Source organism: Panthera pardus, unplaced genomic scaffold (genome assembly GCF_024362965.1).
Source record: "Panthera pardus isolate Hobbes unplaced genomic scaffold, ASM2436296v1 HiC_scaffold_26, whole genome shotgun sequence".
In the NCBI taxonomy this organism is placed as follows: Eukaryota; Metazoa; Chordata; class Mammalia; order Carnivora; family Felidae; genus Panthera; species Panthera pardus.
Genome location: NW_026526832.1, coordinates 11,637,799 through 11,663,494, shown reverse-complemented (window position 1 = coordinate 11,663,494; position 25,696 = coordinate 11,637,799). Strand labels below are relative to the sequence as shown.

The 25,696-nt window shown below is 43.9% G+C and overlaps 1 protein-coding gene across 5 annotated transcripts in view; it reads left to right on the top strand.

The window, feature by feature from the left end:
- CRIM1 (cysteine rich transmembrane BMP regulator 1) overlaps nucleotides 1-25,696 on the top strand; it is a 189,150-nt gene that overhangs the window by 76,921 nt on the left and 86,533 nt on the right. For 3 of the 5 annotated variants that reach the window (XM_019447635.2, XM_019447637.2, XM_019447625.2), the window contains exons 3-4: nucleotides 9,102-9,344; nucleotides 10,387-10,507. The exons of 1 other annotated variant lie outside the window; for it this stretch is intronic. In XM_019447635.2, coding sequence (XP_019303180.1) covers nucleotides 9,102-9,344; nucleotides 10,387-10,507 — 364 coding nt within the window. The remainder of the gene's footprint in view (nucleotides 1-9,101; nucleotides 9,345-10,386; nucleotides 10,508-25,696) is intronic. One more of the 5 variants, XM_019447646.2, reaches the window with a different exon arrangement.

Genomic DNA, 25,696 nt, shown 5'->3' with positions numbered 1-25,696 from the left:
GAGAGAGAGAAAAGTAGCTAAAAAGAAGCCTCTGTTAAATGACGAGCCACTGGTACAAACAAGTATTTTGTCTTAAGTAAAACAGATATAAAAAAAGGAGGAAGAGAAAGAAGAAATAAACGGCCAAGATAATTTTTTCAAAAATCTACTTCCATATTTTTAGCCACACGGTTTTTGTGTCCCCCATCCCCCCGCCCCCGCCGGAATGTGCAAACCCTCATGAGAACTACCAGTTGAACAGCTAAATAGCCCGCTGTTGTTCCTTTGCGGCTGCTGTTGTCAGCAAAGACTGAACAACAGCAGCGTCCTGCGGTGCCTTCCGCCCGTCCTTTTTCCATGCTGGTCTGCGCCCTCCTTATTCTTGATCTATCATTTTAATCACATAAGTACAGTCGCTTTCAGGAACTTCTGAAGACCTCCGATCAGCACATAGTATTCTTTGGAGTCCTCAAGACTTTTGAAATCCATATACCACCTCTGGGACTCGGGATTTTATTGACAGAATTGCTGACAGTGTCCTTGGTTTTCTGTTCCTTCCTTCTTTTCGTAAGATCTCATTTCTTCCACTGTACTTCTAAAACTCTACGTGGTTAACAAATACTGGGGTTTTAAAAGGAGGACTGGCTCCTCCTCTAATTCAGCAGTTACTGCTGGTCCTCCCGGAGGCCCTGCTTGCAGAGGACGGGCTCACAGAAGGCCTGGCTAAAGGATGTCCACAGAGACACCCACACGGCCAGCCCCCCATTTCCAGATGCGCCGCACCTTTCAAGTCCGGATCCTGATTTCACAAAAAGAGAGCCTGGTTTTGCAGCATCCCCTTCCTCAGTGGAGGAAAACTTGAAGTGCAGAAAGCAACCCATCCAATGTGGATCACTCAGCAAAATAGAGGCTTTGTTTGTATTCTGTAATGGACGTTGCCTTCCGCTTCAACACCACCCTGGGGAGTTCTTCATTTCTAAGGTTTATGCCTCTGTGACATTTTCAAACTGTTACGAAGATTCCTCTTAAGATGTTGCTGAACTGATTGCACAAATCTAGTTAATTTAAGTTCTCCCATTAGTCATTTTCCCATTCTCTGGTAATTTTCCTTCCTTTTCTGGGAGGCTGTGTGTACGGCAAAAAAGGGAACCAGGTACTCAGAGAAGTTTGTTAGGCAAAATCAGTCTTTTTGAAAGAAATCTTCCATTTTCTTTGTACACTTATCCAAACCATCCTCTGAGGCTTTATTTTATTGCCGGGTTTTTAAAAATAAAATCCTTGTTACATTTTGCAAGTTTGTTACTGTGTACAAATATCTAAATTTAATTATATGAATGGCAAATCCCTCTGGGAGTAAATTGAATACGTGTTCGTGGTGTGAACTATCGGATGAAGAAATAAAACGTCCCTGGACTCAAAATTCTAATAAACTTTGGTAAACTGTGATTTAACCTTCAGTAGGATGTACGTAGGCCACATTTCGGATCTGACTCTCCCACTCCCTACCCTCTACCCCTCTCTCAGCTATTTTCATGCCTCCCAGGGAGCTCTGACCTCTTCCAAGAAGACTCTAGAGAACTCGTTGATTCAGAGTTCCTGAGAATTAAAGCGGGTGTATTCTTGAGCTTCTAGATTGTTCAAGCTCCCCAGCGGTTCTCGCATGCAGCCAGGGTTGAGAATCATTATTCCAGCCCTTTGGTTCTCATACCACCGCGTGCATGAGAATTCCATGGAGGGTTTGTTCAGCGAGATTGCTGGGCCGCACTCCCAGTTTCTAATTCTGTAGGCCTGATATGGGGCCTTAGAATTTGCATTTCTAGCATATTCCCAGGAGATGATGAAGCGCTTGTCCATGGCCCACTGTTTGAGAACCATACTCAAGACCACTGAATCACCTGGAGATCTTGCTGAAGTGCAGATTCAGTAGGTCTGGTCTGTACAGGTGTCTGAGTCTGTACAGCCCTAACAAGCTCCCAAGTGATGCCGATGCTGGTGGTTCAGGGAGGCCACCCTTTGAGTAGCAGAGCTCTAATGTAAAGCGTTATTTTCAATCCAATGCAGTAATATCCTACATTGAAAAGATGTGTGGGCCGGGAGAGTCCTAGAGGTACCATGGGGCTCAACATCTGGTTTGGACCATTTGGGGCAGGCAGAGATCTGGAGGGCTCAGTGCTTCTTTGGCATCTGGCCAGCTGCCGTTTGACAGGATGTTTGAATATGCCCTTCGCAAAGCTCTGTTGTCAGTAAGGAACTTCACTGTAAAGATTCCTGGTTTGCTTGGAGGAGTAACACAGTAATTCTCAGTTCTAATCACACAATAGAATCACCCAGGGAGCTATTAAAATAAATATTAATTCCCAGGCTTCTCCCCCAGAAATTCTGATTTAATTGATTTAAGGTGGCATCTAGACAGTGGTATTCTTTTTTTTTTTTCCTTTTTCATCCGAAGTACAGATTTTATTATCTACAAAGAGACATTTGCATTTCTGGAAAATTTTCACTAAATGCCAATAAATTAATCTTTAATTTAGGGAATTTCAGGCATCAGTTGGAAGGGTATTTTGGTGCAGAAAAAAATTTTTTCATTATTCTTTATTTTTTTTCTTAGGAGATTGAAGTTCATTTTATTTCCTTAGAAATTAAAGCACTGAATGTTTCCATGCATATGTATGATGTGATAAAGTATGCAGGAATTCCAGAGGCCTTATCACCTGGGTGATTTTTATTTGCTTATTTTTTATAGGATTTTTCTTTGAGATATATATATATTTTTTTTTTTTTCTTAATAGAATTTATTGTCAAGTCGGCTAATATACAGTGTGTCAAGTGTGCTCTTGGTTTTGGGGTAGATTTCCGTGGTTCATTGCTTACATACAACACCCAGCCCTCATTCCAACAAGTGCCCTTCTCAATGCCCATCACCCATTTTCCCTTCTCCCTCACCCCCATCATCAACCCTCAGATTGTTTTCTGTGTTTAAGAGTCTCTTATGGTTTGCCTCCCTCCCTCTCTAGACAGTGGTAGTCTTAAAAGCTTGGTAAGTGATTGTAATGGACAGCCAGCACGAGAAGCACTAAAGTATCTTATGTTGCAGCTTTACAGATCATTTCATTTTTTTTCTTTATATCTGGCTAATTTATATTCTGGGATGCAAACTAACTTTATTAGGTAATGAAAACAATGTAGTATGGCACTTCCAACAAACTGCCAAGAGAAGGGCATATGTAGATGCCCTCACTGTTAAATCCTAAATTCAGAGTAAAAGAAAGTGCTGGGAAAGTACAGCTGGTGTTTCCGAACAAGCCGAAATATGAAATATTTCTGGGACTGTATCAACAAGCCTAATTTTTTCCCCTCAGGGTTATGATTGTGTGGAACGAGTCTTCACCGCGAAGCTTGCCAAAAAAGGTTATGATAAAATCGTGGAATGTGAATGAAGAGAATTCACAGTGTAACTTTAAAGGAGTCAGTCTCTAAATTTAAAAATATAGGGATGACGTGGCTTACGTTTGTAATAGAAGTTTTCAGAACAAAATAATACTGGATAAAAAAACAAACCAAAACAAAACCTCTACCTTTTACCATGTGATGTCTGTAGGAGCAAATGAGTTTGGGAGGCTGGCCAGCCAGAAAGTGTTGAGGACAGTACCAAAGACCCTGCACCTCTTTCTTTATCTTTGCCAGTTAATTTTGCATTCTGTGTGTGAGTGAAACCGTAGCCATTGACGAAATATACAAATACCAGGAAAGCCAATGTGGAAAGTTCAAGTTCCTTTTGCTTTTGGTATTGTGGACCAGTGAGAAGATCGTCGGCTTTGGAAGCTGTGCCACTTGCTTTGTGACCTTAGCCAAGTTTCTTAACCTCTCTGTGCCTAGTTCCTCATCTACCAAGTAGAAAGGAAAATGTCCTCTTTTCCCAATGGAGGAGAAAAGGAGAGGCATGGTGCGTTATGCATAGAAGGTACCCCACTGATAAAGATTGCCTTCATTTCCCTAGCACAGTCGTGAGAACTGAATCCTTAATGGGAAACAGTATATGTCAAAATATTTTTCTTGTAAGTCTTTATTGGTATTTTCTAGCTGGGAGTTACACGAGTTTAGATTTCTTCTTCATAACTGTGAGGTATACTTTTCTTTTTGGAGGGTAGGCTTGCTCTTCCTTAGCACCTTCATCCTTGCTGGTCCCTCCATCTGAGACATCCTGCCCTGCTGTTTGCGTGCCTTCTCCTATCGTTCATTCAGGTCTGTGTGCAGGTGCCCTCACCCAGCGGGTACACCCACGTTGCTGATTCTACTTCAGGGCATTTGTCGCCCCCCAGGCACCATGGTGTGTAGCTCTTTGTTTATTGTCTCACTCCAGAATTCTGAATCCAGGAGGGCAAGGACTTTGTTTTATTCCTTTTATGCTCTAAATTCTGTGCCCAGAACCTCCGGCACATGGAAGTCGTTCAGTAAGTGTTTGTCGGATGAATCAGAGAAGGATTAGAGAAGATTTCTCCGACTTCACCTCACCTATACCACCTCAAGTGGCATAGCCTCCAAAACCAGATCTCCTCTCATGAGGAGATTTGCCTGCCAGGACGGACAGGTGGCCCCTGTGATGGCTTCAGTAATGCCACAGCTACTCTAGGACTTGAGATTATAAGGGAGGGGGGACTACCAGAGTGAGGTGGAAGTCCCAGAATCTTCCCCTCTTTGCTCCCTGCTCCACCTGCTAAATTCTGTGATATCAAGTCCAGTCCACACCTGGGGGTCTCTTGAAACGTCTCTGTGGTTGGAACTCCCGAGGATTGTGTCTCATGACCGTGTGCTGCCTGTGTGCATTTGTGTTGTGTGTGAGAATCAGGATAGATTTCAGGAAAATGACTGAGCACCCAGCAGCGTTGATTTTGTAGTTAGTTACTGGTCTAAATTTCAGTAGTCCATTTCATGCTGCCTGTTTTCCATTAACAAGTGTGCAGCATTTTAAGTGACCATCTCCAGAGATTTTGAAAGAGGAAGAAAGTTTTCGTGTCAGATGTGTGGGACTCTGCAGAAAATCAGATATAGTGAGAATCTGGCAATATCATTTTCTCTTCTCTTTTTTCCCTTCCCATCTAGTAGTTTTCGTTTCAGCTTTGGTTTTATTTAAATCTGTGTTTAAGTAGAAAACTCTCGAGTGCAATTGCTACTTGTAGATCATGATTGCACTTTCCCTGTTGACATAGGAACCTGGAGAAAATCTACAACTGGCCAGCATGTGGTCACACGGGTTAAAGTGACTTAGATTGAGACGCACTTTTCATTATTGTAAAATCGTTCTAATACTGGGTGACCCTGTCAATATTTTAAGGGCTAACCTCTTACAAGAAGATAATTAATATGATGAAAGAAGCTTATTTTCTCTCCATAACCTCCTCTGTTACAAGTGATTCTGTCACTTTAATCTTTCTGTATCTGGGGCAGTTTTTGTTCTTTTTTTTTTTTTTTTTTTAAGATGCCAGTTGCAAAGTGTTGCCAAGGCAACCAGACTGAAACCTTGTTAATTAACTTAACTATTATATATAGATTTGTTAGACACTGTAGGGAAAGAGTCAGAAGAGGCTTCTTTTCAAATGGATGAAATTTAAAATTCAGAGGTAATATCAGAAAAACCTTCTAAATGAATGGGAAATACAGGTGTGGCTATAGTTTTCTCCTTATTTTTTTCATGGAAGAGAGATGGAATGGAGACGTAGATGAATAAATGAAATCTCTTAGAAGAATTAATTTAGAAATGGGCTGGAAAAGAAAGTATCAGAAAGACACTTCCTGATGCCATGGTAACCATGGTTGGGTACCCAGGTGATGACTGATTGGAGGAAGGTGCTAGTGAGTAAGGGTACTGGATAATCCATCAAGACCTGAATAGAGGGTTAAAAGAAGAGAAAAGCTAAGAATGTTAGCAATTACAAGATGAAAAGAAAGATACAAATCTTAGAAATCTAGATTCTTTAAAAGCATCATTTTACAACTTGCCAAGTCAGTATCATAGGCTTGAATCTTATGCCTACCAGTCATGGAGTTAAGAACACAAGCTTAAAAAATTAAAAAACTGATAGCAATACAAGAAGTTGCTGGTTCATAGTGGACGATTTTAATAGATCCTTCTTGGAAATTAGTTAAAAAATGTGAGCTAGAAGTGGTCTGAATGTCATAATTAAGCCTGATTGGATAGATTTGCAAGTTTACATCTAGTAAAGAGAAAATACATGTTTTTTTCAAATAGCCATGTATTTTAAAGATGACCTTAGGCCATATTTATACACATATTTGCCAACTCTCTCTCTCTCTCTCTTTCTCTCTTTCTCTCTTTCTCTCTTTCTCTCTTTCTCTCTTTCTCTCTTTCTCTCTTTCTCTCTTTCTCTCTTTCTCTCTCTCTGTCTCTGTCTCTCAAGAAGTGAAAAGAAGTAGAAAATAGTACCGAAGTAGTACAGCCTACATTCTCTGGCAAGAGAATAAAACGATACAGTTAATCTAAGAAAACAATGATGATTTTAAATCTGCTAATTGATTATATAATAAATTACAGGGAAAGCCAATATGGTCATCTTGAGAAAAGTTGAAAAAGTACTTAATAAGATTTAAAAACCCTCATTTTTAACATTCCTAAATCCCTTTGGATAGTGGTTCAAACAGTGTCTGTGATAACTTACATTTTGTATTACAAAGGCATTTGTATTACAAGGGCAGTTCTTTTTTTTTTTTTTTTTTTTTTTAAGTTTATTTATTTTGAGAGAGAGCAGGGGAGGGGCAGAGAGAAAGGAGAGAGAGAGAATCCCAAGCAGGCTCTGCACTGTCAATGCAGAACCTGACGTTGAGCTCAAACCCACAAACTGTGAGATCATGATCTGAACCAAAGTCAAGAGTTGGATGACTGAGCCACCCAGGCGCCCCATAAAGGCAGTTACTCAGAAGTAAATAAATCTCTCAAGGCTTGAACTGCAAAGCACATAAGTAGGTGACAACATTGAGACTGTGAAGCATAAAGAGCAGAATAACCAGGAAGATCTAATATGCTGGGTTATAATGAAAGCGTGTTTTATTGAAGCATATATTTGGAAAGTCTGATTGTACATACCAAGTATTTCTCAGGAGAAGAATGGAATAGAATGTGACACAGAATAAGTTCATCACAGCACATTAACAAGAGGAGGAATGAAGTGTTATTGCAGTTAAAGTCACAGAGCTCGTGGTATGATTGGACACAGTGTGTTTGTGTTTGCCTGAGAAGTCATCCATGGGACGTACTTAACCAACTCCATCTCCATCAGTCCCCATGCTGTCAGGATTCACTTTCTCCTCCCCAGCTTAATGATTTGTTTTGTCCACACTGATGGGTAGTCAAGACTGGAGTTCCTCTTGTGTTCTCTTCTCCGGGCAGTTGCTTGGGGTTACCATAGGAAAATAGGATATATGCATTCTCCATCAGCCTACTGCAGCCACACTGGCCTCCCCACCCCTCCTGGGACATTCAGGATGGTATTAGCTGTTCCTGCCACTGGAATGCTCTTCTCCTAGATATCTCCATGGCCCGCTCTCTCCCTCCTTTAAGTCTTGGTTCAAACATTGGTTTCTCAGTGATGCCTGTTCTGACCATATTATAACCGCCGCCCCCCCAATCACTCTGATTCCCCCTTGCTCTGTTCCATTTTTTTCTCCATAGCACTTAGCACCCTCCACTATGACACACTTTGCTTATTTATGATGTTTAGTGTTTATTTTTTGTCACCCTCTGCTGTGCTGTAAACTATATGAGGGCAGGAATCTATGCCTGTTCTCCTTACAGCTCAGCTCAAGCTGCTAGAACAGCAGGTGCTCTGTAAATATTTTTTAATGAATTTACTACACCTGTGAGTAGGAAGGCTCTTTCATCGGGCGTTATGATTAAACAGGAAGTAGCCAAGGAAGATGGTCAGTGAAATGAAAGATACAGCCATCAAGGTAGGAGTGACCTGAGGAGCACTTGGTTTTGGAAATAGAGCTACTTGTGTAACACGAAGAGATGAACGATCTGGAAGTGAGGACACCTGGATTCTTGTTTTACTTTTACTGCTGACCACATGTGCATCAGTTGAACTTAATTTTTAGTTGAGAAGACTAAACTAGGTGACCTGGATCTGACCGTGCTTTGTGATTCTGGATGGGTTTTACTGTAGGAAACACGGAGCTAATGATAATGTACCCCAATACCACATGGCATCATTTTCACCCAACATTTTCTGAATTCCATCCCCCCTTCCTCCCCTCGCCCAAGAGATCACGGGGCTATAATGACGTGCCTTGGGTTTGTTTCAGCCTTTTCCTGAAGGACATAATGTTGGTGTAGGTTTCTTAAAAGTTTAAACCCAGAGACTCAGCTGTGGACTGGGGTTCCAGAAGCTAGGGCTTTGTTCGATTTAGTTTTCTTTTCTTTTAAAATGGAGGCACAGCAGTGGTCAGTACATAATGCCTGAAGAAGGAGAGAGGGGCATTTGATCTCTGCTAGAGATAGACACGCCGGATGGTGTTTAGGGAAATTACATGGCAGTTTAGCTCCTTCTCCATCTTGTGAAGCTTCCATGTCATAGAATCCTATGGTCTTAAATAAGTTCATCTCTTCAAAATTCAGGGCTCAGAGAGAGAGTTCTTTCGTGTTGATAATCACATACCTTTGTGTCCAGTCCCTGAAGTAGCCAGGATTTGTTTGTGGGTCTATTTTGGGGTTTTAAACATATGCTGTTTTCGAAGAGCAGGCCTTAAAACTCCTTTTAAGTTCAAAGGTCTTTCGGTCAGTAAGTGATGAAGTCCTCTTCCCAGATCGTGCACCCCACGTAAGCACCTTCCCGTGCCACTGTTGATTTTGGTTGGCACATGGAACGTGGATTTTTCAGCACAAGTGAGCAGGGAGGTGGAGAAGGCCACCGTGCTCCCCCTGCCGTGTCATGAGCAGATCTCAGGGGAGATTTTCATGGCCGGCTGAGCGGAGTGTGACAGTTTCACTGGTTTCTTTCTCTCCCCTCCTCTTCGGTCCATGAATAGATCCTCAGGACTGCCCCTGAGTCTGACAACAGTGCCCCACACTGCCCCCCGGGCACGTGCTAAATTCTTTCTCTCCCATTTAGAAGAGAAGCCAGATTGCTCCAAGGCCCGCTGTGAAGTCCAGTTCTCTCCACGTTGTCCTGAAGATTCCGTTCTGATCGAGGGCTATGCTCCCCCCGGGGAGTGCTGCCCCTTACCCAGCCGCTGCGTGTGCGACCCTGCGGGCTGTCTGCGCAAAGTCTGCCAGCCGGGATACCTGAACATACTAGTGTCCAAGGCCTCAGGGAAGCCGGGAGAGTGTTGTGACCTGTATGAGTGCAAACCAGGTACGCGCGGGCGTCGCATCGGCGGCCTCGCTTCTCTGCAGCCCAGGGTCGCAGGCCCCTCTGCTGCCACCGCTGCCGGCCTCCCGGGGAAGATGGGCTTTGTTGCCAGCAACCTGCACGCCTGCCACTCTCACTGCTGACCTCCTAGTCAGAGGGGCAGGGTGACAACTCGCTGGTGCACACGCACCTGCCGATAGGGACCATCTTTTTTCTTCTCTCTCTTTTCCTTCAAAGTCTGCTTGACGTGGGAAGTGGGGTGAGAATTTATGATGCTGTAGCTCTGTGCTCCATTCCCCCAGAGAAGAAGGTCAGAGCCTTCCTTGGTAGACCTATCGCTTTATCACCTTTAAAAACAGCCATCGTATGTAAACAGAAAGATGCATATGTAAATATGCATCCAACCACCAGATGCGTTAGAACGAAAATCTCAGCCCTAGTCTTTCTCCTTGCCGGTTCCCTGCCATCCGTCTGCTGGCTTTAGAGCATGTGCTAGGTCTCAGACTGTTTGCTCACCTTCTTTGCTGCATTTGATTTGTTGTCCTGTCCCAGCTACTTATTGCTTCGCAGTATTTCTAACATCCTTGTTCTTGTGCATTTCTAATACACTCTGTGAACAGGTCTAAACTATAGTGATTTCTTCTTTGCAAGTCTCTAACCATTGGTCAGACTTTTTTTTTTTTTTTTTTTTGGTCTTAACTGCTGGATAAAAGCCTCAAGCAAAACAATCCCTTGTCCATCTCTTGCAGTGTTGTGCCAGAAACGCGTCTGGCTGACCCTCACCACCCACATAACCAGCGCTGGCTTCCCTCTCTCTCTGTGTCTTCATCCTAACTCTTAGAGGTCTTATCCCCTGCTTTCCTGGCGCAGATACGGGCCCTACTGCCACTCTCTAACGTGGACCGAAATGAAAATGTCAGTGCGTCGAGAGGGTTCTGGGGAACAAGGAAACCGCACACATTTGTGAAGAGCCAGTGTTTCGTTTCGGGGACTCCCAGTGCAAGTAAACATAACAGTAAATGGTGCCTCTGTTTGCCCCTTCCAGTTTTCAGCGTGGACTGCAGCACCGTGGAGTGCCCCTCCGTGCAGCAGGCCGTGTGCCCTCTGGACAGCTACGAAACTCAAGTCAGACTCACGGCGGACGGTTGCTGCACCCTGCCGACAAGGTTGGTCCGTCATCAGTTTGTCAGCTCTTCTCCGCTGTCTCGTGTGTTAGCATCACTGAAGGCACAGTTTCAGGCACGCACTCTGCTCTCCCCAGGTTATCAGGGAAACCTAACACGCTCCTGTTTCTGAGGAGAAATCCTGACTATTCCTGTGACTTGATATTTACACGTCTCATTCCTTGGGTCAAAGCCAGATGTCATCAGGTTAAGTCACTAACCCTTACAGGTTCTTCCCTTCCGGGTGCCTGTGCACTTTGGCAGGTTGGGAACTGCATGGGCATATGGGTCCCTCAGCACGCAGCAGGGTGTTGATCAGAGTGGGCACGTCACTTGACCCTCCGCAGTGAGTCTTCCCGGTTCTTAACCGTTGTGTCCAATGGGATGAAACACAGCAGGCCTCATGGAGCTGCTCCCACGGAATCCTTTACGTTTGCCATCACGCATCGACCCGGACCTGCTAATTGCTGAGGCAGAGAGGAGTCTAAATTCTGCTGATGCTTTTCTGGAGGAACAAGCCAGCCCTCTTTGCCTTGATGGGGAAAAAAATTCCTGTCATTTTAGTCATAGTAGCAGGACATCCACTTAGCCCTCCAGGACCAGGCTCACTCCAGAACTTGAGGGTCTCCAGGTTGGGTCCTAGACAGTCTTCAGAGAACCACCGTGGAGCCGGCCCTTCGTACCTGACTTTGGGGGAGACCGTGCTCGGAAACATGGGGTTTCTGTTCCGTTTCCCCTGCTGAGACGCCCTCCCCTCTTCCCTGCCATGACCTCTCCTCCATCTTCCCAGGCCACTAAGGCATCATTTTGACCAAGTCAACTCGTTTCTTTCTCCTGTGCTCTACATTTAATATCCACAGTTGAAACGGGGCCTTCCTTAGCTCCCTTTCTAAACTGTCCGTCTGCCCTGTCCGGTGCCAGCACTTCCCATGTGTGTCTGTTGAGGAGTCGTTTTGATTTTCCAAATGGCCCTGTCAACATAATATATATGGTCTGTAGGTAAGTGCCAGTGATTTGTAGTCCATAATTGGAGTAGACATCCAGAGTGTGTTCTGATAATTTCTTTTCTTCTCTTAAAATGACATTAGTTTTTCCCTAACCTTTGCCCTATCAGAAGCTCTAGGAACCTCTCAGACACATGTTACACCCCTTATTGTATCCATTGTACGATATCATAAAGCAGATAACAACGATTCATGTACTCACAGTGTGTAGCCCCCTCTTAGGACATTACAGTGTGATAATGTATGTGAAGATACTTGGAAAGGGGTAAAACATTGTGCAAATGTGAGGTATTACCAATCTGTAATGGAGGAACAGAGAACGTCATTAACGGTAACAGATGTCCCTTCAAGGTCTTCACGAAAAGGAAGGTGGCACATTATATTAGAGAACCTAATTAATCAAAACTAAGCCAGTTGTTAATTAACAAGTTCTTCAGTGAAGAAGAGGGACAATTCTCAAGTCACTGTTACAAACGTAACATGGCACCATATGCACGTAGGAGGCACAGTAGGTGAATTTTCAGCCCCTCCAGGGGGTCAAAGTGGGTAAAAGACATACTTAATCTCAGTTTAAGGAAAAAATTTTCTCACAACTAATGACGTACAGTGATGAATTGGGCTGCTTCCTCAGCTCCCCAGAGCTGAAGATTTCTTTCCGTCTGGATGGCCACCTGCCAGGAATGCTTAGAAGAAATGTTACACTGGAAAGGAGGTTCAGCTAGATGTCTTCTGTTTTATCTCCAAGCTTCTGTGAGTCTTACAAACATAAACCTTAGGATGCTTATTATTGTGTTGATGTAAATTTGACTTTGGCATCCAGGGCTCAAGAATGGTCAGTCAGTTAAAGGTGCCTCTAACGAAGAAATTGAAAACAGAGACGGAAGTCATTCAAAATCCCACTGTAAATTATTTGCAGGGGAGGGATAAGTTCTCACAGCCCTTTAGTTTCTGTATTTGAGATGGTCGTTGACCCATGGTACTCCCCGGCCCTTGTCCGCATACATCCTGTGTTCCCGCCTGGATGAGACCCCTCTCCTCACTTGCCCATGCCCAGCTGATGCTCATGCCAGTGCCGACAGCTGGCTTCCCCGAGCACCTTCCCCTCCTACAGTTTCTGCTCCCCTTTCGGGACTGCATTTCCTTCTCTTTGAAGTGTTTGAAGTCTTCAGCCGTGAGGATGACTTAGGTGCCCTCCTCTGCTCACTTGTAATTTAATTCCCATGTGTCTCTTGAAGCACTTTTTATGATACATTGATATCATTGATTTTTTTTTTCTTTTGGTCAGTATTCCCTTCTCTGTGGGAATATTCCCTTCTCTGAGGGAATATTTTATAGCCTCTAGTACTAGAATAGGAATTGTAATGTGTCAACCTACGTTTGTTGATGGGTGAATGAATGAACGAATGAATGAGCAGGCCCACGCTAAGCATGTTGATGTCTTTCTTGAAGAAGAAAGCATGAGTATTTTTAGTTTCCTGTTACCCTCCCACTGTTGGGTGGTAAATACTACTCCCCGGCTCACTTTAAAAACCTTGCACTTTTCCCCAAGCCCCTTCTTTATGGCCCACTTCTCCGTACTGCAGAAATTCTGCATTCCAAGCACCAAGGTCACCTCTCAAAGCCTTTATCTCTCCCTTCCACCTTTTGTAATATTGTTCACACTGCAGGACTCCAATTAAATTGCACTTTATCCAAAAGGTCTTCATGCTTCAACCAACACCCATCCTACGCCCTGGGAGCTCCTAACGTGTTCTTTTCTGTGTTGCCAACTAATCGCATATTTCCCTGCATTGTTATTTCACTGCTACACGCATAGTCTTGTCTCACCAACTAAAGGACGTTTCTAGAGGTCAGGAATTGTGTTTTCTTTCTTTTCCTCTGTATATGCATTCATACTGAATGAATCGGTAAATGCAGAATGCGCTCAGACCGCAGTTAAAACCTAGTTTAGCATATTAAGTGGGTTCCCGCTTACTAAGGAGGATGATAGGTCCTACTTTGGCAAGAGAATAAAAAGCCAAACAATCATGTGAAAATGGAAATAAAAAGAAGAGAGCCTACCATGAGTCATAGCAGGAGTATTTCAAGAGAAAAAAAACTACATGACTGTATTCTTTTGTGTGATTTATGTTTTTAAGAGTATGATGTTTAGATACACAGAAGACCATTTTAGAATACATAAAATTAGGTTGTAACTATTTGGTCTTTACTGCTTATTTATAAAGAGCATTATTAAGAACTTAGAGCCATTTTGGACCCAAACCAGCGATGTGGAGATTTCAGGGGGAAAGCCCTTTACAGTTAGGGTGAAGGTATCAGAAATGTTGGCAGTAGAGATTTACCTTAATGACCCCTCTTTTGTAAAGATGTCTTGGACTTTCAGCAACGAGGAGAGGAGCTCGTGGACTTTGCCCCCCTTGCCTTAAAGAACAAATTCCTCTCTCCGTCGTTCTCATCCAAATGGAACTCCCATTCCCAGGGAGACTCACCCATTCCAGCCCCTCACCGCCCTATTTCGGTGTGAGTCCTTGTACAATTTGTGACTTTGTGTTTGATTTTTTTCAGCTATTCATCTGTTTGTCAAGCATAACTTGAGCTCTTACAAGTGACAGACTCTACCCTCTAGATAGTCTCTTCATGCGTGGATATCTCTTTTCTGTTCCCGATGAGTGCTGGTTTTCCCACCTTACCCCTGCCCTTTCTACAGACAGGTCCTTCCTTCTTTACTTGCTGCATCTTTGCTTTTTCTTAATGGCCCATCCTTTGTTTCCACCCTCTTTGGCTGTCTTTTCCTGAACTTCATCCCATTCTGACGTCATTCTTGCTCGCAATACAGTGAACTCTTAACCATTTTTAATTCTTCTTTCCTCGGCTAGGTTTTAGGTTTCCAAGCACCCTGCCAATTTTTTTTCTCACCTTTTCTCTTCTCTTGGCCCTGGAATGTGATGTGAGCTCATCACACCTTTCAGGAGATGGTGAGAGGAAGGAGGGTTAGTGGATGATGGCAGAAAGGAAAAACAGCCCTGTCCACAGGGCTTATGACACCTGTGGTTCTTGGAAGGCCCTGCGTGTGCATGTGTGCGTGCAAATGCCTGCCCGCAAAAGGAGTCTTGTAGCAGAGGAGGTTACGTCTGATCTATTGATCCAGATGATACCTTTATGGGGAAGGACTAAGTATTGAAGTAACATGAAGGTGGCGATTCCAAGGACAGCTTAACTGTGTAATGTGCCTTACTGTTTACAAAGCGTTTACATTTCTGTTGTTCTCATTTTATCATTCTGATTCCATGAGGAATTTATAGATAAGAAAACAGAGGCAGAGAGAACAAGTGAGCTGTGCAGAGTCATGTGTTCTTTGGTACAAGGATGAGAGCAGGTCCGAGTCTTCAACCCAGCTTCTCTGATCCCAAAGCCTTGTCCTCTCCACTGCAGTTTTTTGATAACTGTGTTTTGCTGTTGTCTTTAAAGTCCAGGAAATAATATCAGTGATTATGAATTTATATTTCACCAACGTATGTACGTATTTCAGCATTGTACATATTCACACAATGTGCATATGTTTCATTACTCGTTGTTGCACAACAAGCCACCCCCAATAGTAGTAGCTTAAAACAACAGAGATCTGTTATTCCTCATGCCTCCGTGTGTTAACAAGGTGGTTCTCCCACAGTCTGCTACCTTTCTGCTGCTCTCTCCTCCTCCTCCTGTCAGTGGGCAGTTGACCCAGGAGGAGACCCATGATGTAGGAGCCGCTGGGCACCACCTTAGCGTGGGTATCATTTAGCTGACCATTATTTTGAATTTCCCTCCTTAAAGTTGTGACTACCTGGTTAAAACTCGGTTTAGCAGAGAATGCCATTTTTGGATGCCACGAGATCTGCCTGGTGAAAACCAGGTCAATTTTAAAAACAAACACAAAGAAAACCTTTCAGAGATGTTGCACAGAAATTCTTCTCTGTAACGGTTGATTATAGAATGGTTGGCTGAGAGCCATGGACCCACCAGCTGTAGCTAAAGGGTCGATCCAGCCTGGGATGTAGGTCTGTGCGTCCCGTGTTGTCCTGTGTCCGCCAGTCCAGACCTCCACGTGGTTGTGCTATTTCTCACGAAGATGGCTCCTGGATCACAAGTTTTTTTTTTTTCTCTACACTCCACTCTGCTATATCCAGCGAATGTGCCTAATTTTACAGAGACTTCCCTTTGCCTCTATATTTTTTCATATCTTTTTAGATGCAGGCTTTAGGACAGTCATTAACTAGTTAAAAATCTAGACCACAACACAATATCCTCCACCTTATTTTCTTTCATTGTAAGTCAAATGAGTTTTTCATTGCCCTTATGCCTTTTGACTTGTTGCTTAACTGCTTCCATAGTTTTATTAAGAAGATGAATGAATGTAATATGTTATTGACAGTCACCCATTCAAAATTTATTTTAATGAGATTTGTCCCAAACTTTTTGTTCTGAAGCCATACTGTCTATAAATATGCATTCCTTAAAAGTTATTGAGAAGAATCCAATCTGGGTATTTTGAGGTGGAAATCAATGAAGTCATTGTTTATGATGTTCAGGCTTAAAATAGGGTTTTTCCTAGGTTGTACACAGTACAGCCAGCCAGGTTCCCAAGCTCCCTCCTGGCTCCAGCCTCTCTCTGACTAATGGGTCTGATTCTCTGCCAGAACCTATATCCAGAACATTTATATCTCTTGCTTTCCGAGACCCTGAAAAACCTGTTTTATTTTTAAATCCAGATTTAGAAGCACTTTTCACTTTTTTTTTCCTTAATCCAAAATAATTTAAAATTTTTAGATGGTCTGTTAGCTCCAGTGTTGACTAACATGTGACTTTGTTTTTCACCAAGAAGTTTCATAGACTCTCCGGAGCACATTACCTTCTAAGTACAGTTCGACTGGAAACGTAGACAAACAGGAATCCTGGTGCTCCTGTTCAGGCGGCAGGTTGTACGGCCCCCCTGGTTTGGAGATGGAGGGACGTGGGGAGCCGGGGAGGGTCTTGCCTGGTGGGTGTCAGAGCCAGATTGTGTGAGCACAGACCACGAGGCTTACTGTCCCCTGTGGCCCTGAGCTCACTCCCCACCCGGCCCTCCCTGGTTCCACCACTCAGGAGACCTAACATGCCATGTCCTACACTTCCCTTTGTTATAGTCAATTTGTTAATCATAATAATGATAATAACTTGTTAATAGTCGGTGAGCAAATGTGTGCACATGAGTAAACTCTGTCCAGCAGCTAAGGAATACTCCTCCACGCGTGACCTGGTGTCGTGCAGAGACAGCACACAACCAGAGATCGAGTGCTAGAATGCTGGCCCACTTCAGCAGGAATTTGGACAAGGCTGTCACATCCTCTGGGTCTGTTTTCTTTTCTGAGAGAGAAGAAGGGGAAGAGGGATGTGATGATCTCAGAAGTAACTTCTACCTTTAAAGTTTTTGATTTTCCCAAACCTTTTAGAGGGGGGAAGAACCCAAGCTGTTGGTGATAGACTCCTAGGAGAGAAAGAAGGAACATTTTAGAAAATTCCAGCACTTAGAAGATAATAGGATAGAGATATATGGTGATGGCGGGGGTGGGGGGAGTCCAAACAAAGTTATAAATGAATTGTTTATTTTTTTTTCATTTTCTTTAAAACAAAACAAAAAACTGGAGTGCCTGGGTGGCTCAGTCGGTTAAGCATCCTACTTCAGCTCAGGTCATGATCTCACAGCTCGTGGGTTTGAGCCCCACGTCGGGCTCTGTGCTGACAGCTCGGAACCTGTGTCTCCCTCTCTCTCTGCCCCTCCTCCACTCGTGTGCGCTCTCGTGCGCGCGCACTCTCTCTCTCTCTCAAAAATAATAAATAAATATTAAAAAATGTTTTTAAAAACTTAGGAAAGGCAACATGAAAAAAAAGAAACTTATGAGACTAATGATTTAAATCTGGGTATCAGACTTGTCGAATTGTGAAAGCTGGGTGATAGTCCAGTAAAGTAGATTACCTATTGGTCCGTGGCTAATGGAATATTGCTAGTTATATTTTTTGTTTTTTAACAACCATAAATAGTCCCTCATGTAGCAGATTGGAGAATATCTGGCCAAAGCTGAATCTTAAGGAAAGAGTTTAGTCTCTTAAGTCACTTTCTAGCAGCATGTGGACATCTCTGCCTGTCAGCCTGCCTTGTTGGGTTTGGGGTTGGGGGGGAGGATGTGTGGTCTGTGTCGCACACCCAGCGGCGTGAACCACACCCTGTCTCCAGCTGCTCCCTGGCTCCTGGACCCACGATTTCACTTGTTTCTCCCCAGCTATTGCTGCCTCACTTTCCCTGAGGTGTTGTCTTTGTCCTCCTTGCCACTCTTTATTCAGCTCCTGCATCTTTTCCCTGGGCTTTTCTGTATTTTACTCTAACTTGGATATGCATGCAGACACATACACACCCAGCATTGTATTTGTGGAAGCATTGTCTTCTCTATCCCCGACTTTATGAGCAGACCATTTCTCTTCACGACTCTTTAAATAGGAAACGATCTACTGAATTAAGTTCCCTTTTCTTTGTTTGATCCTCAGTTTTATTTCTCTCTTATGAGACCTTGACCTCAGAAGACAATTTCCCACACATGCTCTGTCATATCATAACAGCTTGAAACACTGCAGTTCCGAGAGGGGAAGTAAGATAAAAGGAAGGATGCCAACCCCACTGCATCTGAAGAATACGTCAGATATACAGCCCGTGACCAGAACAAAATTCATGAATTTTTTCTTTACTTTTCACTGCAGCATCTGGGTGTTTGTATTCAGCTGCTTCAGGTGGAGAATCTAGGCTGCTTAGTCCCCCTTCCTCAATCCTGGTTTTTTTGCGTTCTCAAGAAAGTCCGTCTTGCCAGTGCTACCTTGTATTATGGTAGGAGAATCATAGCCGACTGCTCTTTCACTGTTTCTTCTGAAGAGACGTAGATCTTGAGAGAAGGAGCTTTCTTTTTCTGATACTGACTCCACCAGATGAGTCCATCAGAATGGAATTTTGGCAGGTTGTCCCTTCCCTTCAGAAGCACTTGAGTTAAATAAAAATTAATTTAACCACAAAGACGCAGTGAGTAAAAAGGTGCCACTTTGAAAATGTCAGTGAGATGTCAAAGACCCATTGAGGGCCTCATGGAAGGCAGAGGACACTGGGCTTGGTTTGGTGTGGGGCACGGTGATGAATAAGATATGGCCCAGGTGAAGGAACTCAACTCCTTACAAATATCAGCTCTGGCAGTTTCGAGAATGTTTCAGACTTTGGGAAGATAGTCAGAAGGGAACACATAGAGCGTGATCTGCCTTCAAGAAAAGAATCAAGGGCGGCTGGCTGGCTCAGTTGTTTAAGTGTCTGACTCTTGCTTTCAGCTGAGGTCATGATCTCACAGTTTGTGAGTTCAAGCCCCATGTCGGGCTTGTTGCTGAGCACAGACCCTGCTTGCGATTCTCTCTCTCCCTCTCTCTGCCTTTGCTCCACTTGCACTCTCTCCCTCTCAAATAAACATTAAAAAAAAATAATAATAATATATATATATATACATATAAAAGAATCGACTAATAGACTGTCTTTCTACCAAATAATAGAAACTGAATTTAAGAAAAAGCTGTAACATAATTTGCCAGCTTTAAATCCGAACTCAGAAGTCAGGGACTTCAAAAAGCACACACATACAGAAAAACTGATCGTGATTGTTCATAGCTCTCCACATTTGCCTGCAGTTTTAAGTCTTGGGATCATACAGCTCCCCTCTCCCTGGGAACTCAGTGGATTTTCTTATTCCTCTGTCCACTTTTTAGTAATAGGTTTGGAGGATCAGGAGTCTTCTGCTCCCGTACTTACACTTGGGCTGTTGAACTCTCTAGAGCTCTTCAGCTGATTCCAGAGCCTCAGTCTCTCGTTCTGCTGGTCGAAGTCTTGAGGGGCGGGGTGGGGGATGAGGGGCGGGAGGATTAGACAAGGCCAGGAGCACAGAGGGCAAGACTCTCAACACAGGACACGTTAGCCCAGCCGGACTCCTATGTCAAGGCCAGAAACTTCCTGAGGGTGGCCTGGAACTGACAGATTCCTTCTCAAGGCTCAGGGAGCCCTCCTTATTTCTTCTCTGAGGCCACGTTAAGTTCTTTAGATGATCAAATAGTATTTATTGCAGCTGCATGTGCTTTTAACATGGTGTTAGGTAATTAAATTGCTTGTATCACACCTACTCAAGCTAGCCAGTGGAAATTGCCCCCACATAGGCATTTTCAAAAGGACTTCATCAAATTAAGAGCGTTGTAATTAATTATCATATCCATCTGTTCCCAAGACATTGTCTCAAAGAAGATGATACTTAATAACATTTTTTGGGGGTAGGATTCATCTGTTAGGAGAGATTTCTCTAATTCGGTTCACTTTTTGGATGTTCTCTTTAATTTGGATAATTTATCCAGCTGCTTTTTGAGAGTAAATAAAATTAAATCATACAGTATGTAAAATATGCATTAGCATAGTGCAGATTTAAAACATTCCTGACTCCTGACATGCTATCATGGTAGCATTCTCTGTGTTTTTAAACACATCCCGAAAAAAATTTGGAAATATATTTGAAGTCCTTCTTTCTCAACTAAGAAAAGAACAGCTCTTCTGTTGCCCTCTGCCACAGTAATTTTTGGCCCAAAAGAGCGAGTCAACTCATAACTAAAAAAGCCAGAGTCTATATTAAACTCTGATGTTTTTAAAACAAAATAATTTTAGGAATTCCATGTTATTTTTGGACTTATCCCCAGATTGAAGCAAATATGCTTTCCTAGAAGTAAAGCCCTTGTCCATGGAGATGAACTATCTCCCTAGTAGAGAGTTTAATTTGTCAATAATTTGCTTCAGATGTGTAAGCCCTGCTCTTCCTATACTAGTGCTTTACGCCTTTTGAGTGTCTCCATGAAAGTGTATCTAGTCTTATTTCACATTTGTTTAAGTCCTGAAACCAAGTTCAAGGCTCTTGTTGAGTGGCTTAGAGTTTGGTCGGAGTGGCCATCACCAGACCCTGAATCCTTGGCCCTCTGACTCTCACCGAAAGAAAGGAACTCAACTGAATTCCCTAAGACTTTCAGTACAGTTGGAAAGCAGGCTCCACTGCATGGATGATATTGAACCTCAGAGGACTGTCCCCACCCAGCCGCGTTTCATAGTATCCTCCTCATGACACAGGCAAAGAGAATAGCTCCAGTTTTGGAAAAATGTTTTCTGAAGCTATTCACATAACTAATAAGCAAATTTAAAATGTTAAAATCCTTCTTCTGGAAACGCCTACAGCAACTGCAAATCTCAGGGACTATTTCTTATTGTTCATTTGCACCTGTAAGTTGGGTGTAAGTGATAGGGCTCCTCATTGTTGTGTAGACGAGAGTTTGCAGAGAGTTCAGGGTTATATTTGTCCAGTAGACGTTTAGCTGCTTAACTGCAGTTAAGATGAAGGTGAGGACAACTTGTGTCTCTTGAACTTGACGCTCAGTTAATCTGTGAATGTGTCACACAGACAGGTGCATCTTAAGTTGCCGTTTCCTGACTCTGCCTTTTTTATTTGAAAGGGAGAGAAGTTGTTATGTTGTGGCTCTTGTGGGCATATGATCAAGCGCTTTGATTACCATGGCTCGGTCATGGATTCCTGAAGACTCTTAATGACACTTCTTGAGACATTAGATGGTGTACTTTTGTGGGCAAGGATACACCTTAACATGTCCCTCTCTGTCATTAGTGCCAAGTACAGGTAAATAAATACTCAATAATTGCTTTTAATTAAGTTTGGAGATAGTCGATCTGTGGCAAGTCCTAGCATTAAAACCCCTTATGTTCTTTTGATCTGTTTAGGGAACGAACATTTGAATGTTTACCAAGTGCTGGATGCCGTGCTACCTGGTGGGAATAAAACGTGGACTATGATGTTCAGGAGCTTACAGTCTAAAGGCAAACACCTATAAATCATTACAGTTTAAAGTGCTGTGTGCTTTAGAAGTTGGAGCGTGCAAAAAAGCCACTCGCAGAGCAAAGGGCTACCAGTTCTGATTTGGAAAAATGTTGGATTTGACTTTTGAGCTGAGTCTTTAAGAATGAGTCAGAGTTCAGCAGCTGGAGAAAGAGGAAAGGGCATTCTAGGCTGTTGTGGTCATTGATTTTTAAACTTTTAATGTGTCTTACAGCTTGAAACATTATCACTCATCCCATCTATCTTTATGATTAGAGAAAAATGGAATTCATGACAATATTGATTTTTCCCTCCCTCATATAACCACCCCTTTTCAAGACTACATCACTTGTTTCAGATATTTTATTACTTTCCTATTGCTTTCAGTTAAAGGTGCTTCTTAGTGTGGCACGCAGGGCCCCTTCTTACCCAACCCTGGGCTTCCTCACTAGTCACATCCCCTGCAGGTACCCCTACAGTATATCCCCCACACCCCAACCCAGTGCATAATGTGCTTCTGATGGGCTGAACCATTTGCTGTAGCCTTAAATATACCATATTCTTTCTTGCCTCTGCAAGTTTGAGTAAGTTCTTCCCTCTTCCCGGAATGTCCTTACCTCCACCCCCATGCCCCCACGCCCGATAGACACTTAACAATCTGTGCCCACTCACAGCCTGCCTTCACAGATGCATACGCACAGCATCAGCTGTTTTTCTTTGCGCCGCCCGCCCGTCAGAGAAGGCATCGTGGACGAAGGGATTCTTGGAGTGAATGGAGGACTGACTGTTAGGCACGGGAGGGACGTCAGTGTTGAAAATGTCGAACAGCTACTGCCAGAAGTGTGCTTTTCTCCAGCAGCCATCAACGGGTGGGGTATTGGCACAGAGCAGGGAGGTAGTTGGTTGATATTACAGTTTGCATTTGGCAGCCTTGGGGCTGAATTTGACCCCAAGACATATTTTCTTTGCTTCGCTTTTTTTTTCCTCCTCTTTCAATTAACCATTAACATTTTAAAAGGATGCTTCATGTAAAAATGCAGCTTCTTTTGAGCAATTGGAAGGCGTAGTGACATTGACTGTACGTTCTATCATGGAGTGAATGGTGAGCAGACCGTCTTGAGTCATCTACAATAGCCCTCTGCTCTTTCAGGATTCTTGCCTGACTCCTGAAGACATTTGGCTTTGGCCTTTCTGGGTTTAGCTAACTTGGGGTTGGTGTCAGGGGACCACATGTGGATGGAGGTTAAAAGGGCAAGAAGTTTAAAGGCATCGTGAAGATGAGGGTTCGGGTGAAAGAACATGGGTCTGGGGCTGTATTGTTAGGGAGGCACAGTCAGGACAAGGCCCAGGCTAGAGCGGAGAGCAAAAGCTCTCTGGGGCACAGCTATCTCAGGGAGGCTGCAGGAGTCAGGTGGTGGGAGAACTGGGCGAGTGAACTGTTGGGATCAGTGAGTAAGGTGTTTGGCCTCAGAGATTTTAGGAAGCTGTGGCCTCGGGAACAAGTGCCTGAAATGCAAAGGGGCAGCAAGGATCCTCAGATTCCAAACAATCAGTTGAGCTCAGGGTGATGTTTTCATCCACATAGACATGGAGGCCTTCCAAATTATTACCTAGCATACAGTGGGTGGGTACTTCTGCGCTCCAGATACTATCCTAGGTTGCTTTTCGTATAGCTGTTCATTTAATTCACAGAGCAGTCCTGGGAGATACAAGGAACTTGAATCCTCCCCTTCTTACATATGGCTCAGGTGAGGCTAAGAGAAACGATGTCACTTGCCCAAGGTCATATAGCTCCTAAGTGGCCTGAACTCAAACCTAAGACTGTCCTAATGTCCAAGTGCATTCTCTGACCCCCGTTAGGAGATGGATAGGAGACAGGGCCACAGAGAGGGAGGGCTTGCGTGAGGGAGGAAAGTGACAATGTGGAGGATGCTGACCTCCCTTCCAACCCAGGTGAATAGGTGAGTGTGGGGAATTCGCCATCTCACTAAAGGCAGTTGTAAGGAAATAGCATTTGGGGGCCAGCCGGGTAAGTGTCGGAACAGATTTGAGTGGTACGGTTTGTGGTCACATGCAGATGCCGAGAGAGTTTGTCTGCAAGGGGGAGGTTGGGGAAGGCAGAGAGATGGGTATGGAAGAAGGAGTCCCTGGGGAAGCAGAACACTACTCTGTGAGGATGCACTTTCCCCAGAGGACAGGCGACCAGAGGATCGTGCACTTTGCACTGATGACAAGGATGAGAGGTCTGGGAATTGACAGCCCACGGGGGTCCAGGCAGACGCGTGCTTAAAGACGCATGCTGTGTCAGCACCCGCTCCAGCCCCAGGTGGCTCTGGGGGCCTGAAGGAACGATCGGAGCCCAGGCCGCTCAGGTGTTCAAATAGGTCAGTCCTGACGTCTTTGATGTTCTTCACGTGCTCCACAGAGGAAATAGAATGGTTCACATCCCGCTGTGTTCTCATTTGTGATTATATATCCCAATCCTTCCTAAACTAAACCCCTAAGCTAAGAGCCAGAATCCTGTGTATCCCCATCCCCACCCAGCTGAGTACCTCCTGCTTGCACTCACTCAGCAAATAGTTATGAAGTAATTGTATGTTCACATGTAGGCTGATTCCATGTTCCACAGCATCCATTTCTAATGCAGTCGGTGATTCCAGCTCTGAAATGGGAATACCTTATGTTACCCTCCACATCCAAAGCCAGTCCTCCTCCTTCCCAGAGTGCGCTATGCCAGTTTCCCCTCTCACTCTTGCTCACTGCTTCTCCGTGCACATCTCACTCCTGCCCTTCGGCTCTCTGAGGCCATCCTGCCCTCCGTGAAATCAAATGCCATCGTCTTTCCCCCAGACCTAAGGAGGTGAAGGCAAAGAGCCTTCCGTTCCTGGGACTTGGTCGTTTTCGGACTGTTGAGCTAACCTGAGTGTGGTTCAGGATGACTGCCAGATCGCAGCTCTCATGTTTCACTAGGGGCCCAGGCCCCGGGGATTCTTTCCAGTTGTGTCTGTGCTCTGGTTCCTCTCCTGCCAGGACTGAGTCCCTCTGGAACTTCCCCGACTCTCTTCTTCAGCCGTCACGTTGAGGTGGTGATGTGTATGAAGTGCCATTGCCTCCTCACCCCACCTGCTTACTGTGGAGCATGGTTCTAGAACATAACTTTATCAATCTTATAGGAGCCATGCGGGCTTGTAAATACTGTCTTCCTATAATTTATACCACTTTTCTTTCAACTTAGTGCCATAAGATAAGTTTCCTGAGCCACATGCCAGCCTTGGAGGAGGGAGCCGTAATCATTTGCCCCTTGAGAACGCCAAGAAGAGAAGGGCTACAGTGACTACTTTATTAAGGTCTTATGGTGGACTTTGTTATTATTACTAATATTAGAAACGCAAAGGAATATTTTACCTCATTGCTCTCAATTTACGTCTTCTCTGTATTGGAGCACATCCTTTGCTCCCCACAGAAAAAAAAGCAAAACAAACAAACAATGCAGAGTGATTTTACTGTTGTCTCTGAAGGGAAAGTGGGGAACGATGTACAGTTTCTGGTTGTGGAAAGGAGTGGCCCCTGGACCCACTGCTGGAAGGAAGCATCCTCAGAGCTGGGCCCGGGGCTTGCTGCTAACGTGTGTGTCTAACTGCCCAGGGTTGGCACTGCAAGGAGATCATGTAGGAATTAGCGTCAGAGAGGGTGACTAAGGATTCATCACCGAGTAAAGAGTAAATCTCTTCTGGTGAGACACAAGAAGAATTGTGACCCTAGGAAATTTCCCTAGGAACGAGTACAGTTCTCCATAAGGGTAGTTGGGCCCTCAGGAGGGAAACTCGTGTATTTTGGATATTTTATTTGTAGTATCTCTCTTTTTTTTTTTTTTTTAAACTTCTGCATTTCTGGAAAGAGGTAAGAAATATAATCACTACAAAGATAGTGCATCAGATTTAATTAAACCTGCAGCTACGTTTTGTAGAATAGAGCTGTGTTTTATGTGTCATTAGAATTTCCATTACCTGACACTTCTTTCATTAATGCACTGAGTGGAATCCTAGTAGTACAAGCAAGGTTTTTGCCCTTTTAGTTCTGCATTTCTTCTCGTTTCCTAACTAAAGGGAGAGCTCCCTCCCACCTATAAATAGTAGTTGTTTTTTATTTATAGACCATGATTCTCCCCCCTTTGAAGGGCCCCAGCGCTCAGTGAGGTGTGGAGTAAATCCAGTTTGGGGAGGTGCTGTTTTCAG